Source organism: Narcine bancroftii, chromosome 8 (genome assembly GCF_036971445.1).
Source record: "Narcine bancroftii isolate sNarBan1 chromosome 8, sNarBan1.hap1, whole genome shotgun sequence".
In the NCBI taxonomy this organism is placed as follows: domain Eukaryota; kingdom Metazoa; phylum Chordata; class Chondrichthyes; order Torpediniformes; family Narcinidae; genus Narcine; species Narcine bancroftii.
The window spans coordinates 103,269,486-103,286,844 of NC_091476.1; the positions used below are offsets into that span (position 1 = coordinate 103,269,486).

Sequence of the window (17,359 nt, forward strand, 5' to 3'; positions counted from 1 at the left end):
TGTCTGGCATCTGCCAATCTTCTGTCTCTGTCCATCCCACCTCTCCTCTCCCTGCTCCTCCAATCCCACATGGTTCCCTGTCTTGTTGCACCATCCTGTCCTCTGCACTGAATTCTCTCCCTAAATTTACGGACTCAGTGAAGGGTGCCAGCCGGAAACGTGGACCATTCTCTTTCTCTAACTGATGCTGCTTGACCTGCTGAGTTCCTTCAGCAGATGGTGTTTAGCTTCAGATTCCAGTATTGGCGGTCTCCTGTGTAACTTCACTCACTTAAGGTTATGTGGGATATGTTTTTAATTTGTTTGGAGATATAGACATCAATGACCAGCCCAGCACTTTTTTGTTCCTTCCTAATCGCTTCTGAACTGAGCAGCTTATTGGGACCCATTAGAGAACTATTAAGAATCAATTACTTTGCTTTGGATCTGAGATCACATGAAGGCCAGGTTGAGAAATGATGACAGTTTTCATCTAAATTAGTGAGTGTTTTTACAAAAATCTGACAGTCTAATTGTGGAGATGAAATTATTAATTCCAGAATTAAATTATTTGAATTGGAATAATCAGAGTTGATGAGTAGATCCCTGCAGAGAAAAGAGGGCCTAGCATGAACCCTGTGGATGAAGTGCTAGGTACGTGTCAGCCCTGATGTGCTTTGGAATGGTGAAGGTTGGCCACAATGATGTGGAATTGTGCTTGAAACAAAGCCTAAGATGATGGGTTTTACCATAAAAGCTGCAGTCTGAAAAATATGAGACAGGTAGAGTTGGAATGGAGGGCTGGGAAGAAAATGCTTTAAATATCTGACATGTATTTCTTTCACCCATAGTAAATGCGGTGTGGCCTTCTGTGTGAGGCCCAGGTTGACATGTCACGAGTCTCGTCGTCCACGACCAAGAGAATCGGGAACTACTCAAGCAGTACTTTCACCAGCCCACATTATGGCTCTTCGTATCACAGCTACAACCCCAACCTGGGAAACACTTACATGGACAAGGACAACCTCATGTTCAAACCAGGGTACACCAGCTACATCCCCCATGTCAACTCCGGGAGGGCAGCAAACAAATACACCCTTGAGGTTGATCGGGGCCGGCAGCTCCCTCGCCCTGAAGTGCTAAGCAGGCGCAGTGAGAGCTTGAGCCGGGCTCCCTTCAAGGCCTTTCCCAGTGGGTTAAGTGGTGGATATTCAAGCTCCTACAGCTACAGCACTGGGAGTGGCCATTCTACCTATACATCTCCTACATGGTCCTTGAGTCGTAGGAAGTCCATCAGTCAGACAGACTTGAACCGGGACCTGCTCAACCTCCGCATGGTGGACACGTACCAATTGAACACTGTGAAGAGCCCTTCACTTACCCGACGTGATGAGGACCCCCACCAGGGATCCCGCAGGAGTGATGTTGCCGATGGTTATTGCAGTAGGGGCTCTGGTGCTTATGGCCTGCCTCGCAGCGTGACACAGGAAGCCATAACAGCTTCATTCAAACACGCGGACCGCTTCAGCCCAGCATGGGAGAAGAGTGGGAGTAGCAGCAGCTGTGGGTCACCTGTTCGAGACATGCCAGTAAGTTTGGGCTCAGCATGAGGTACACAGGGAAAAATTAATAGTTCGATATGATCAAAGAATGCTATTATTTTTTTACCTTTTGTATGCATTTGATACCCATTTTGAATCTGTTCCCATAGCCCTTTTGACTGTATTTCATCTTAGAATTTTTAAAAATCCTCTAAGGAATGCATATTTTAAGGAAGAGGGAAATTTGTTCAGCATTTTACAAAATGCTCCATCATAGCATGTATGGGAGTTTGTAGTGCACCTATGGGTATTCATTACATGTGCTACATCACAGGTAAGCAGAGGCAGGCTGACAGAAAATGTTGGAATAGCTTAGCAAGTTGGGTAGCATCTGTGTAGAGACCTTTCACCAACCTGAAGCAGAAACACTGAAGATTCCAGATTTTTTGTTACTTCCAACATGTGCAGTATTTTACCTTTGTCAGCTGTCACTCTTATCCCCTTAATGGAAGATTCCAATGACTTAGACAAATATTTGGTGGACATTTCTGTAAATACTGTGGAAATGCTACACCAGTGGTTCTCAAGCTTTTCCACTCACATACCACTTTGCCATTAGTGCTCTGTGATTAGTAAGGGTTTTCTCAAGGTGGTATGTGGAAAGGTTAAAACTTTGTGTTTTTTTAATTCTTAGTTAATTTTGTGTCTATCTCATTAAGAGAGCTATTGTTTGTAGTGCTACCATAATGACTATGATGTAATATGTCATAATATCCGCCCAGACTAACGACTTGCTCATTACTCTTCAACATGAAGAGGAAGCATGAGCTTGAGAAATATTTCTTTGAATGTGTTTCTCTTTAAATACGTTTTTGCATCTCTTTAAATATCGTTATGTATCTCTGTGGCTGTGTGAGCAGTGGAAGAAACACAGCCACCAGATTGAGGGTTGTTAATGACCATTTTTATTCAAATTCGGCATGGTGCATTGTGACATCATAATCGCTGCCCAGGGCACGTGCTGGAAGGGATGCTGGAGTCAGAGAGAAACCTCTGACGACGCCATTTCCCCATGGCTGCGCCGCCACGTGGCGATACAAGCGGGGCCGGTTCGCCATGCGGATGTGTGCCGCCACATCTCTTTAAAATTTGAGCTTTATATGTGCTTTACATCTTTATCATTATACTGTAAATACTTTGTTATTCATCATTATGAAAGTCTTAATGCAAAGTTATGCAAAATATTTATTATCCATTTTATAAGCTAATTAAAACTGCATAAAGCAGCAGTCACAGTTGGATTTATTCGATTAAAGAGATTGAAATTTGGAATATCGTACCTCATGCTTTGGAAAATGATACTTTGAAATTAGGATATATTAAAATAAGAAAAGTGTAATCTATATTTTGATTCAAAGAAAATTTTAATTGTGAACTTTGTTTGGAAGAAAGACTCGTAAAATTTGTCTAAAAGAATTTACAGCCAAATTTAAAGTCAAGAAGCATCTACACTGTAATAAAAGAATATTCCAGAAGACCGTGAGAATCTGTCTGTGAATTGCGCCAAGGTCTGAACAGACGCCTGTGACCTTGAAAATATAAACCACTGCTTCCAGCAGAATTGACAGGAAGCCCAGAAGAATGTAATTATAAATATAAGATAACAAAGCTTGTGTGCATAACCACACAGAGACAATTTCAGCCAAGCAGCAATTCTCTTAAAGGGACCACGTAAGATACAAATTTGTTTACAGTTCCCAGGAGCCAAGGGAAGCCAGGTTGCAGAGTGACGAACCCAAGATAAATAAGAAGTCTCATCGGGCTAAAGACCTTGACCAAACAGCTCCTTTCAAAGAACTGTTTTGTGAGTTGAGCCAACAAGGTGGCCGACAACACTTGGCAGAGGTTGGAGCCAGCCATCAAAGAAGAAGCGTCTTCAACTACCAAATAACAAGAGGACTCTGTCAAGGCACTGCAGACCTCATTAGCTGGCTTAAAGTTTAGTGGAACTGGAACAGTTGATTGTATGTTGCAAAGTCCCACTGGTGCTCTTCCAAGCGAAATGCCGAAGAGATTCAATCAGCGGTATCTGAAAGTTCAGATGTGAATCCTAATGATCTTCAAAGGCATCTAGAGCAAGTACAACTTCGGGTGCTGCAAGCATATCAGTTATGCATGCTAAGGCACAAGCAGACTTGGCTACTGTCTGTGCACAACAACAGTGGTTAGAAAAAAAGATGGGCTCTAGAGGATCTGGAGATTCAAATCAAGAATCAGCAACTAAGGCAAGAAGCTGAAATAAAGAATCAGCAACTGAAGTTACAAATGGCCAGTGAGGAACAAAATAGATTATTGAAGAGAGAAAATAAAAGACTAGAGCTTGAGGAATAACGTGCTATGAATATGGCCAAGAATAAGTCAAAGCATTAGCTCAGGCTTCTGCAAGATTTGTCATTCAAAGCGGCATACTCAAAGGGCTTGCACCTAACCTTACAGCAGAGTCATGGGTAATGCAGCCTTAAGAAACAAATATACTCAAGCAAGGAGCCACAGATATCGCTGCAAGTGCTCAAATGACAATGACCAATCCAAAGAGCTAGCAACATGCAATCTCTTCAGAGCACACAACATATCTTCCTGAAAGGAGAGTATTTTTAAAAAGTTCAACCATGCAAGTTGATCATTCTCAACTATTAATGTCTCTTCATTTTGCTGGAGAACCAGCTACAAATCAGGAAGAGCTCCATCAATTCCATCACTTACAATTCAAGGTCTTGCACCTATGGCACCAGTTCAAGATCCATTTTCTCCATTCACCTTAAGACAACCAGTTGCAAACCATGGAGGACAAGGTAATATAATATCACTCATACCAAAACAAAATGAAATCTCTGCTATGTTAACGCAGCAACAACATTCATACGGTTTACCTAGGAATGAAATTCCATTTTTTAATGGAGATCCATTACAATATCTAATGTTCATAAGATCTTTTGAACATCACATTGAAAGTAATATTAAAAATGCTAAAGATCGTCTGTATTACCTGGAACGGTATACTGGAGGACAGGTGAAGGAGTTAGTCAAAAGTTGCCAGTATATGAATCCAGACCAAGGTTTTAAAAAGGCAAAAGGATTATTGCAACATCATTATGGCGATGAACATAAAATCACAAGGGCCCACGTAGACAAGATTCTTCCTTGGTCAGCAATAAAATCAGAGGACACAAGGATTTTACAAGCATATGCACTCTTTCTGCCATGTGAAGTAGTGTTCACTTGCAAGAGCTGAATTTGCTTGCTAATTTATTAATTATTATAAGCTGAAGGATATATGGAGAACCAAATTTGCAGAGCTTTGGGATGCCACTTTTGAGGATGTACAATTTTTGGAATGGCATGTGCATGCTAACACTGTCCCAGTATTTGGAAATATTAAGGATACTTAAATAGTTCCCAAAGATGTAAAGAAGTCTAAGTCATTGTCTCAATAGAAACCAAAGGGAAGTACCTTTGTTACTGCTGTGTCAGATACAGGTATAGGAAAGAACAAGGAAACAAAGGAAAAAGATGATCAGACGGTTCAGGAAAGCTGTTTGTTTTGCAAAGATAAGCATGCAAAAAGATGTTCACAATTGGAGAAAAAGTCACATGTCAAGAAATTAATCTTTTTGAGGAAGAATATGTTTCAGCTGCTTGTGTAAAGGACACATCAGCAAAACTTGTAATAAGTGACTCAATTGTGATATATGCAGATTAAAGCATCCCAAGTTACTGATACTCAATGAAGTAAAGTTGAGAAGGAAGTCAAACAATCTGAATCCAAGACTAAAGACACAGCCATAGAGGATGCTTCAGCTTCGGTTCAGCCCTCAATAGTTCCTGTGCAGGTTAAAGCTAAAAAGGTGAGCTTCATACTGAAGACCTACGCATTTCTTGATCCAGGAAGTCCCGCATAATTTTGTATTTTTGAATTGATGAATAAACGTAATCTTCATGGAAAAAGATCACAGATCTTATTGAAGACAATGAATGATGGAAAGAACATTGAAACTAATATAGTTTCAGGTTTACAGATTGCTGGATTGAATAGCAATGAATTTTGCTATGTTCCAAATGTATATACTCAGAAGAAGACAGTGTCTGTCAATAAGGAGTATATTCCATATCAGGCTGATGTCACCAAGTGGGCTCATCTAAAAGATGTTTGCTTACCTAAGATTGATGCCAAGATCGAGATGTTCATTGGATTAGATGTACCAAAAGCTCTAGAAGAAATACGGAGTCAAAATGACGACCTTATGCTGTGAGAATGTTGCTTGGATGGACAATTAACAGACTATTAGGATGAAAAATGAATAATGATCAGGAAACTTTGAATGTGAACAGAATTTAAGTTGTGAAACTTGATCTGTGGGACAACAGTTTAAAATTGATTTTCCTGAATGTTCAAAGATATTCAAGAACCTTCAAAGGAGAATAAGCAGTTTCTGGATTTAGTTTCAAATTCTGTTAAACATGTTGATGGTCATTACTGTATAGTATTACCTTTGAAGAAAAGGGAAATTTGTATGTCAGATAATAAAATAATTGCAGAACAGCATATGCTAAATTTAAAGAGAAATTCATCCTTTCATTTGGAATATACAAATGTCATGTTGGACATGACAGTCAAGGGTTAGGTAGAAAAGGTATCAGAAGATATCTTGGAATTTAAAGATGGTTAAAAAATATTATTTACCTCATCATGGAGTGATACATCCACAAAAGAAGAAATTACACAGTATTTGATTGTGGAGCATCATTTCAAGGAGTTTAATTGAATTCTCAACTTCTACAAGGTCCAGACTTAATCAGGTGTTCTGATAAGATTTTATAAAGAGCTATTGTAATTGCTGCAGATATTGAAGCAATGTTTGATCAAGTAAAAGTACCATCAGAAGATCGTGATTTTTTATGATTGTTATGGTGGCCTAATGGAGATTACATATAAAGACATGATTGAATACAGAATGAAAGTTCATCTATTTGGAGCAACTTTATCACAGAGTTGTGCAAATTTTGTTCTCAGATAATGAAGAGCAATTTAGTTCTCAAGCTACAAGCATCATCAAAAATAATTTCTATGTTGATGATTGTCTTACTTCAGTGGTTTCAGAAAAAGAAGCCATAGATCTTTATCAAGTTAAAAGAGATCTGTAATAAAGGAGGTTTCCTCCTTATGAAATGGTTAGCAACAGTCGAGATGTGTTGGCTGTTATTCCTGAGGCAGAAAGAGCAAAGGAGATAAAACATCTTGATTTGGATTGTGACGTTCTGCATGTCAAAAGAATTCTAGGAATGCTATATATGTTCAATATGATGTTTTCAAATTTAAAATTGTTTTGAAAGAATGGCCTTTAACAAGAAGAGGTATTCTTTCAATCATAAGTTCAATATACGGTCCTTTGGGAATATTGGCATTGGTAGTATTAATAGCCAAGAAACTTCTGCAAGAATTGTGCAGAAGAAAATTTGGATGGGATGAAACTATACCAGATTCCATTGCACAAGATTGGATAAATTGGATTGAGAGTCTTAAAATGTTAGAAAATTTTGATGCCTACAGACTTTGGAATTGCCACATTTGTTCAATTACACTATTTTGGTACTGTCAGTTATTTAGTATTACAAAACAATCAAGAGTGAGTACATTATGGATTTGTAAACCCACAATGTACTCCATTAAAGCCAGTCACTATACCTCGAATGTAATTGACTTCCGCTACTATGGCGAGCAAAATGTTAAGAAAAGAATTGCAGATGGACTCTGTTTTGGACTGATAGTATATCAGTACTTAATACATTAATAACAAAACCACAAGGTTTTGTACCTTTGTGACTAAAAAAGTTAATGAAATCGAGAAGATTTCACATGCTAATCAATGGAGATATATTAAAACAGTGGATAATTTAACCATAACCATATAACCGTTTACAGCACGGAAACAGGCCATGTCGGCCCTTCAAGTCCGTACCGGTTCACTTGAACAACTCCACTAGCTCCTCCACAAACTCCTGAGGAAGTAGAGGCTTTCTTCATGATGCCATTTGTGTGTTGGTTCCAGGAAAGATCTTCCAAGATAGTGACTCCCAAGAACCTACATTTGCTCATCCTCTATTGATGACAATAAAACAATCAAGTCATTAAGGACCATCTGATATGGCTTCACGAGGATCAAAAGTTCAATCTTTTTTGAACAGAGCCAACACATAGACGTCTAGTCCTCAATTTCTTTCGCAATCTTAAGAAGATTAGCTTCAAAATCCAGATGTGTTAAAAGAAATTTCAATGGAGAATCCTGAAATCCAAATCACTAATGTAAATACTATTCAAATATCTAATGAAAATGATCCGATCACTCAATTAATTTGCTTTCACTCTTCATGGTTTCATTTGAAAAAGGTTATAACATGGATCCTTAGATTAAAAACTATGCTTTTAAATCATATCAAGAAAGAGAATCTGAAGACTTGAAAGAGCTGTTACCTAACAGTTGACACATGCTGAATTGGAGATAATTCGTTTTTGTCAAAAAAAGGCATTTGATAATGAGATATCAAAATTGAAGAAGAATCTGAATGTTACAAAAGCAAGTTGTGTTTACAAGCTAAGTCCTATTCTTGTAAATGATGTATTGAGAGTAGGAGGAAGATTGGAAAAAGCAATAATGCCAGAAGAAGTAAAACATCCAATTATATTAGCTCAGGAATTTCATATTTCTGATTGGATTATTTGATATATACATGAGAAAACAAGTCATGGTGGTGGTAAACACGTGGTAGCAGAACTGCACCAGAAATATTGGATACTTGGTGCTTCAACATTGATCAAAAGAATTATATCAAAATGTGTTAATTGTCAATGTGCAAATGCTAAACCTGGACAACAACAAATGGCAGATTTGCCACAGGACACTTTCACCTGATGAATCTCCATTTGCAAATTTATTTTGGAAAAGATGGATTAAACAATATCTTTTATTATTACAAGAAAAACAAAAATGGTCTTAAGCTAAAGGCAATTTAGTATGTGGAGACAGTGTTATTATCATGGATGATTCTTCACCAAGAAATTCATGGTTGCAGGGGGAAATCATGGATACGGTTCCAGACAAGAAATATTTTGATCAGCAAGTGCGGATTAAAACTTAAATAGACCTATTACTAAAATCTGTCTTTTACAGGAAGCTTAAAGTTTTGATTTCTAATCTTATATTTACTAGATTTACTTTGATAACTGTAATAGTAATTATTACATACAGGTACACAATCCTTTATCCAGACATCTAAAATCCAGAAAGCTCCAAAATCCGGCAAGTGGGGACCAGCAGTTGGGGGAAGTGGCCGAGGGACCAGTGGTCGGGGGAGGCGGCCGAGGGACCAGTGGTCGGGGGAGGCGGCCGAGGGACCAGTGGTCGGGGGAGGCGGCCGAGGGACCAGTGGTCGGGGGAGGCGGCCGAGGGACCAGTGGTCGGGGGAGGCGGCCGAGGGACCAGTGGTCGGGGGAGGCGGCCGAGGGACCAGTGGTCGGGGGAGGCGGCCGAGGGACCAGTGGTCGGGGGAGGCGGCCTGGGGAGATTGCCGGGTGGCCGAGGAACTGATGGTCAGGAGACATCCGGACGGCCAAGGGACCGCAGTCGGGGGAGACAGCTGAAGGACCATGGTTGGGGTAGGCTGCCAGGCAGCAGAGGGTCCGGCAGTTGGGGAAGGCGTCCGGGCAGCCGAGGGACCGGCAGTCGGGGGTGGTGGCCGAGGGATCAGCGTTGGGGGAGGCGGGCAAGGGACAGGCGTCGGGGAGGCAGCCTGGGGAGATTGCCAGGTGGCCAAGGAACTGACGGTCAGGAGACATCCGGACGGCCAAGGGACCACAGTCGGGGGAGACAGCTGAAGGACCATGGTTGGGGTATGCGGCCAGGCAGCCGAGGGACCGTCAGTCGGGGGTGGCGGCCGAGGGTCCGGCGGTCAGGGGTCCGGCGGTCAGGGGTCCGGCGGTCGGGGAAGGCATCTGGGCTGCCGAGGGACCGGCGGTCAGGGGAGATGGCCTGGAGACTGGAAGGGGTTGGGGGTGGATACAGCAGCACAATTCAGATGGGCTTTCCGAAATCCAGAAAAATTCAAAATTTGGAACACACTGTCCTCCAAGGGTTCCGGACAAAGGATCGTATACCTGTATTAGCCATTAATGCCTATTATAATAATTAGGGGCTGAAATGTAAGATTAAAACATGTCAAAAGAATTCTAGGAATGCTATATGTGTTCAATATGTTTTTTAAAATTCTTGATTAATTTTTCGCCTATCTCTTTAAGAGAGCTATTGTTTGTAGTGTTACCATTGTGACTGTGATATAATATGTCAAAATTTCCCCCCCAGACTAACGACTTGCTCATTACTCTTCAACATGTAGAGGAAGTGTGAGCATGAGACATATTTCTTTGAATGTGTTTCTCTTTAAATATTGTTATGTATCTCTTTGAAATTTGAGCTTCTTTATATGCATTTTATATCTCTTATCATTATACAGCAAATGGTTATTCATCATTAAGAAAGTCTTAATGCGAAGTTATGCAAACTGTTTATCCGTTTTATCAACAAATTAAAACTACATAGAGCAGCAGTCACAGAGTTGGATTTATTAAATTAAAGTGATCGAAATTCGGAATATAATAGCTCATGCTACTTTGAAATTAGGATAAATTAGAATAAGGAAAGTATGTGAGTGTGAGTTTGAGAATCACTGCTCCAGACCCAATTGTTACTAAAATATTTTGCTTGAGAAAAATTGTCATTGGCCAATTTCCTTTGAAATTATGAAACCGTGCACAAAACGAGTCAATTAGGTACGATTAAAACAGTGGTTTTCAAACTTTTTCTTTCCACCCACATACCATATTAAGCAATCCCTTACTAATCACAGAGTACCTATAGCATAGGGAATACTTAAAGTGGTATGTGAGTGGAAAGAAAAGGGTTGCAAACCATGCCCTTCACTCTGGGGTGTCATCTATTTGCCGAGACATTAAACAGAGGACCCTCTTAAGGTTCAAGTTTCCTTTTATTGTCGCATAATAATCCATTAGAAAGATAAAATACATGATATACTTTAACTTTTGCCTGCCCTAAGGCAGACAAAGAGTCATCATTAGTATTGCCCAGTGTCCCATGTGGTACAAGAGAGAGCAGCAATAAAGAGTCCCTTCTCTGCCCTTGGGTGCATGTTCTTGATCTCTTGACACATTATTGAAGAACAGAGAATGTATTTCCCTGATGTCCTGATGTTTATCCAGAAAAACAGATTCTCATCAGACATTTTTGGGGAGTCTGCTATGAATAAATTGGTTGTCATGCTTTCTAAATTACAGCTGCAACTACAAAAATTATTTGATATGTCATGGAAGTTGCTATATTAATCCATGAGCTCAGGTGGTCCCAAAGCTGTCCACACACAATAAAGTAATTAGATCTGAAGTGCATTCACTGATGGAATGTAGGAAATATGACAAGTATTGCTCAGGTCTCTTGAGAGAATATCCTGTTTCTCCTTAACTTATTGCCACATGATCTTTTACACCGACACAAAAGGATAAGGAGGATCACCCATTAGATGGCACCTAGCACTGCAGCATTTCTTCAGTACCATGTTCAGGAACTCTAATCTGAAGTGGGATTGAAGTCCATGACTATGGTTCAGGTGAAAGAACTGATCAAACTCTAACAACTCCCTAATTTGGTCTTGAGCTGACTACAGGTGGCATCTAAAATATTTCAGTTCTGTGATGAATTTTTTTAAAATCCTTTCATAAAACTTTCCTAATCCCATATTTGACTGAATTTACAATAGCAAATCACCCACATGGATTAATATAAAGAGGGTTAAGGTTTAACAATCCAATTGAGGTCATTGTTTTCCAGGATCCAAAGAGTTAAAAATATATTGGGATCTTCACTGTGGCATCAACATATGTGTCTCAAATCTTGATGAGCTAAGATCAATCGAAAGAGGTGGCATGGTTAGGGTAGCAGTTAGCACAACGCTGTTACAGCACCAACGATCAGGGTTTGAATCCAGCACTGTCTGTAAGGAGTTTGTATGTTCTCTCCTTGTCTGTGTGGGTTTTCTCCAAGTGCACTGGTTTCCTCCCACTGTTCAAAACGTACGTGGTTGTCAGTTAATTGAGTGTAATTGGGCTCTATGGGCTCACGGCCTGAAAGGGCCGGTTACTATGCTGTATATCTAAATTTAAATTGCAGGAAAAAGTTGGTAGTACTATTCTGCAAGTCAGCTCAACATGAAGAGCTGTATTTATTTTGACAAATAAAAAGCAGGACTCAAAATGAATCATTTAATAAGGATGTGGGTGTTCCTATGCATTTGTATATGATGAACTCCTGCCAACCAAAGATAGAAAGAGAAGTAGTTCATTTAGTCATATTTATTCCAAAATTGGCCCCCATCTGTGCATACTTTTCCAACTCAATATCCTTCTCCTGACTCCATTAGAAATCTCTGTATTAATGTTGATTTCCTGCTGACTTATTCCATAATATTATATGTTTCCATCACTTAATCCCATCCTCTAAAAAGGCAAATAATCCATACCGTGTAAAGTGTAAAACAGTGCTGAATGTCATACTTTACCTACCTTTTGGGAGAACAAAACATGGGATTAATGTAGGATGAGTGTAAATGATCAGCACAAGCTCAGTGAGCTGAAGAGCCTGTTTCCATGCTGTAATTCTCTATGGTTACTTGACTGAGATGTCTTAGAAAAAATAATGAGGATGTTCGATTTGTACTTCCTTAGCCATTATTCTTCAAGAAATATTATGGGCAATAAAACATTTCTGGCACATCCTTGCCAAAATAAAATCCAATATCAATTTCAAACTTTGAATCCTATTCAGCTTTGTTGTTTACTGTGAGTGATTCAACCACAACTTCTCTGCCTTAACTCCAAATTGTATAGTATCATGGCTGATGAATGCCAGGCAGAATGAACAACATATTTGATTGTATCTTTCATCACCATGGGGTTCCAGCATCCCCTCCCAGATTTCTCACAAGTGTGGGGTAGTTCAGAGATAGATGATGGAATTCCTGGGTTTTGAATCAAACGCATTTAATTTACCCATTTAAAGAAAGGTGCTTCAATCAGGATTATGAAGAGGTATTGTATATCAATATAAACTGATGTGCATGAAGTAGTTTATTGATATAATATTGGCGTGAAGAAGGATGAGAAGTGACTTAATAGAGGTCTACAAGAATATGAGAGACAGCCAACATCATCTTCCCAGGTTTGGAGTAGCAAACACGAGAGGACATCTGTATCAAGTAAAGGGAGGAAGATTTAGGGGAGTCATCAGGGGTAAGTTTTTTTGAAACACAGAGTGGTGGGTTTGAAACACAGAGTGGTGGGAGCCTGGAATGCATTGCCAGGGGTGGTGGTGGAGGTAGGAACAATAGAGGTATTGATGAGACTCTTATTCAGGTACATGGATGAAAGAAAGGGAATGAGGTAGGGAATGTTCTATGTAATATCTCTTTTTTTTTCTCTTTAGTCTTAATGAAGGGTCCTGACCCAATATGGTGACTGACAATTTTTACCTATGGATACTTTCTGACCTGCTGAATTCATCTAGCAATTCTTTGTTTGTTCAATAGTGATATAAATTTTGAATAGCACCTGTTTTACAATGAAACTTCCTTGTATATTACTATATATTTCTGCTTTTAAAATGTGGTCAGGATGCTGGTCAGAACCCCTATTTTTCATCAAGTATCATGGAATCTTTAAACCACCTGAGAAGCCATACAGCCATTTATCTGAACAAACGCAACTCTGTGGCAAAGCACTTCCCAGCATTATGCTACTGTCAGCCTGTATTACAGTACAATCTTCATGTCATGAGGTTTCTAAAGTGGAGACACCAATTGAGCCAGATCTTGTTCCCTCTGGACTCATGGGATGTAGGGGATAGCAGGCATTATCTAACTTGGTTCTGTTGGTCCTGATCTGTTCCACATTCCAGGCAAGTAATCACCTGCCAGTAATGGCCATGCATGAATTAAACATTCAGCTGTGCCTCCAGCACTGCTATCTGATGAATATAAAACAGCCACAGTTTCTCATTAGCAGAGAGGAAAGGGATATGTGTTGACCGACCAGCAGGACATTACAATGTCACTTTATGTTCCCAATTCTGACTGTTACAGTTCAAACCAGCCCTGTTCACGCCTTATGATACAGCCTGTTTTTATTGCCTCAAAAAAAACCAAATGAAACCACCTTGATCATTCATTTAGATGGTGACTGAGTGAAACATGATATTCTGCAGATGCTGATTCTAGTAAACACATCAAAACACTGAAAGAACTCCGCCAATCTTCTCAGCATGAAAAGGAGTCAAAGATATATTGTCAACGTTTCGGGTCTAAACCTTTCTTCAAGGAAGCTTCTTCCTTGAAAAAGGGCCTGTTTTCTCCAAAAAAAATGAACCTTTTTTTGAAAATTTTATTTTTCATTTGCATCAATAACAAATACAGGAAGTAGTTGAGGCCGGTTCCTTGTCAATATTTAAGAGTAGGTTAGATTTGGCCCTTGTGGCTAAGGGGATCAGGGGTTACGGGGAGAAGGCAGGAACCGGGTGCTGATCAGCCATGATCATATTGAATGGCGGTGTAGGCTTGAAAGGCCAAATGGCCTACTCCAGCACCTATTTTTCTATGTTTCTATATTCAGGCCTGAAACATTGACAGTATATCTTACTCCTTTAGATGCTGAAGAGACCAGCTGAGTTCTTTCAGTGTTTTGATATGTTTACTAGATCGTGACTGATACCATCTCAGCTCTCTAGATAATTTCAGTCTTGAGATCACCATTAAACTTCAGTGTTTACAGCATCTCTTTGTGTTTACAGCATCTCTTTGGGGTAGAAAACTCAAGGTTGAAAAGATACTTCATTATCCCAATTTAAATGACCCATTCTAATTTTAAGATTATATCCACTTAATCTTGATTCTGCCTGGGAGGTGGATGAGTCAGGCTGGGTGACACACTTGGACTTCCCAGTAGAGGTCACTATATTACAATGAAAATTATGAAGCTCCTTATTGTCTCCAGTCCAGTGACTCTATTTTTCCTGTACTTTCACTGGGACATAGCCGTACTTAATGTTATAATAAAGCCTATAAAGTTAAAATTGTTTTGTTCACCCAGTAAACTCTCTTCCCATATGCTGTGTGGGTCTTGACAACTTTCATTTGTGTTAGACCATCTTTCTCATAGTAACATCTTGCTCTCTACGAGCTGTGAACAGTCACTGTATCTCTCCTGATGTTAATCCTGCTCCCTCATAGTGCCTATCAGTTGTTCCTCTTGTTGTATACCTCTCATGTAAGGCCCATGATATCTACGTTTTAATTTTGCATTATGGACAAAGGTGGCTGGTTGGACCAATCTGGGCTTGAAAAATCCTTTACACAGGAGAGAGAGATGTAGGGAAACTGTTGCATCAGTGGTTCTTGATTTTTAGATTTTTTTTCCTCCTTGCATCTTTACTTTTTCCACTCTAACCTTCCTCATATGAACAGGCACCACTTTTAAAGCAGTTACACCAAATAACAAAGTCAGAATCTCTACTGATGGAAATCCACTTGGTTTTTTTACAAAAAGGCTTCATTTATTTATTGCAACCCTCTTCAGTCCCTCAACTCGCTCCTCTACTCCCATGCATACTTCCAGGTTTCATTAGGAATAAAAACCTTCATTAAAAAAATTATTTTGGTTTTGAATGGTCCAAAGAGTGAGAAATTGCTTGACTGGAGTTGCCCTTTTCACTGATGTCCTGGCTAAATGAGATTGTGAGCTTATGGGTTCTGGGGTCCTGTCAGACTGGATTGCCTTCAGCTGAAGATTCTTCAATGAAATCTTGTGACTGGGCTCCATCTCTTTATTCACCATGAAAGATTGTGGCAGAAAACTGCAAAATAGAAATGTAGGAAAGAGTTGTGAGTGGCAATCACTTAAATAGATCTCTGCCAGGTGTCCCAACTAATGAAATTCCACTGGACAGAACATGTCTGCCTCTCTCCCCTTACTGAAGTATCCAAAGCATTTGTGGAACCTAAGCCAGGTCTTCACATATGCAAATCATGGAGGTGATTGTTAAAATATTAAATAACTATTTGGAACCCTTGGCATTATACACTGGAGCATGGAGTATAAAAGCAAGGAAGTGCTGTTAATTGATTAGCCTCAATAGGAATATTGTAACTTCAGGAAGGATGTTAAAGCTGGGGAAACTGTAGAGACTTTCTAGAGTAGAACCAGTGACATTGGTTTCAATGTGGAGAGCTGAGGGAAGCTGGGAATCTTGCATTGTACATGGTTACGCTTCAAAGGTAACACAGGATGTAAAAGCCTCGGGTTATCCTAAAATGGGTGAAAAGGTGCTTTTCAAAATGCATCTTTTTAGAGAGATCAAGGGAAAATATGAATATTTCTCTTAATTATTATTATAATAATATGTGCTAATTATGGCAAAATTATTTCCATCATTAGGATGATTATTAATGATAGATTTTGGTTAAATCGCAAAGAAAGTGGAGAGAGATGAGCATTTTTCTTTGCCCCAACTTGTAATCGTGGAATGCCCAAGGCCAAGGCCCTCCATTTGAGGGTAGCGAGAACAAATTCACGTATGGCTAATGAGTTTTTAAATCATAATTATTTGGTAATTGAACCACATTACGAACATTACAAAATTATAATAATATACTTCTATTTTTTAAAAATCTAACATAGCGTAGCAGGCCGAGCGATTGCTCGGTTAGATGAGCTGAATCGCCACCCCAGTTGTCCGACTCAAAATGACACAGGTCTCCCTTCTCTCCCAAGGAGAAGCCCGCGGTTAACGACACCGCTTCTGGATGGTGCACCACTGGTCAGGGAGTGATGCCACGACACGCTGGCATCCCTTCTGGAAGCCAGCGCACTCATCATCAGAAGTGGGTGTTTCCTTGCGCGCAGCATAAGGAATTCAAATAATAAAGTCAGTTACTAGTTCACCCTCGCACTGTGTGGATGTCTCTTGTTTCCATAACGCTGCCGATGGTAGATGCTACAGAGGTGACCCCAACGGTTCCAACGTTTTTGGAATCCACCTCGAACACAACAGAATGTAGGATGCTGCTACCACTACAGTTGCAACGGCTTCAACCAATGCGGTGGTCGTGCATTTGCCGCCCTTCTGGGCAAACAAGCCCAGGTATTGGCTGCAACTGGCCAAGTCCCAGTTCCAAGTCAGAGGCATTGTCTCAGAGGATACCAAGTTCTGGCACGTTGTCAGCGCCCTGGATGTCGCCACCTCAGCCAAAGTAAGCACCTTTGTGGAAAATCCTCCCATGGAATATAAGTAAGAGCAATTGTGGCATTTCCTCCTTGATTCCCTGGAACTCAGCTGGCACGAGCACTCCGTTCACATCCTAAATATACAAGGCCTGGGTGACAGAAACTGCTCCGAGCTCATGCACGAAATGTTGGCCCAAGTGGACAGACACACAAACTATTTCCTTTTTGAAGCCCTTTTCATCTCCAAGATGCTGGTACACGTTTCCTCAGTAGTTTCTGACATAGATTTCAGCTCCCCACACCTGGAAGCCAAAGAAGCAGACACTTTTCGTACCCTGCAATAGAGCTCGATCCACGTGCAGCTCAACTACGCTGTCGGCGCCGCTGCTTCTGCACCTCTGCCGGGCCCCCCCAGCAGTAGCCACAGCCCAACCACAGCGCAACA

General features: G+C 40.3%; 1 protein-coding gene across 7 annotated transcripts in view; it reads left to right on the plus strand.

The window, feature by feature from the left end:
* LOC138741100 (ubiquitin carboxyl-terminal hydrolase 2-like) overlaps window positions 1-17,359 on the plus strand; it is a 180,773-nt gene that overhangs the window by 78,468 nt on the left and 84,946 nt on the right. For all 7 annotated transcript variants that reach the window (XM_069894654.1, XM_069894660.1, XM_069894658.1 and 4 more), the window contains exon 2: window positions 831-1,568. In XM_069894654.1, coding sequence (XP_069750755.1) covers window positions 834-1,568 — 735 coding nt within the window. In that variant the 5' untranslated portion in view covers window positions 831-833. The remainder of the gene's footprint in view (window positions 1-830; window positions 1,569-17,359) is intronic.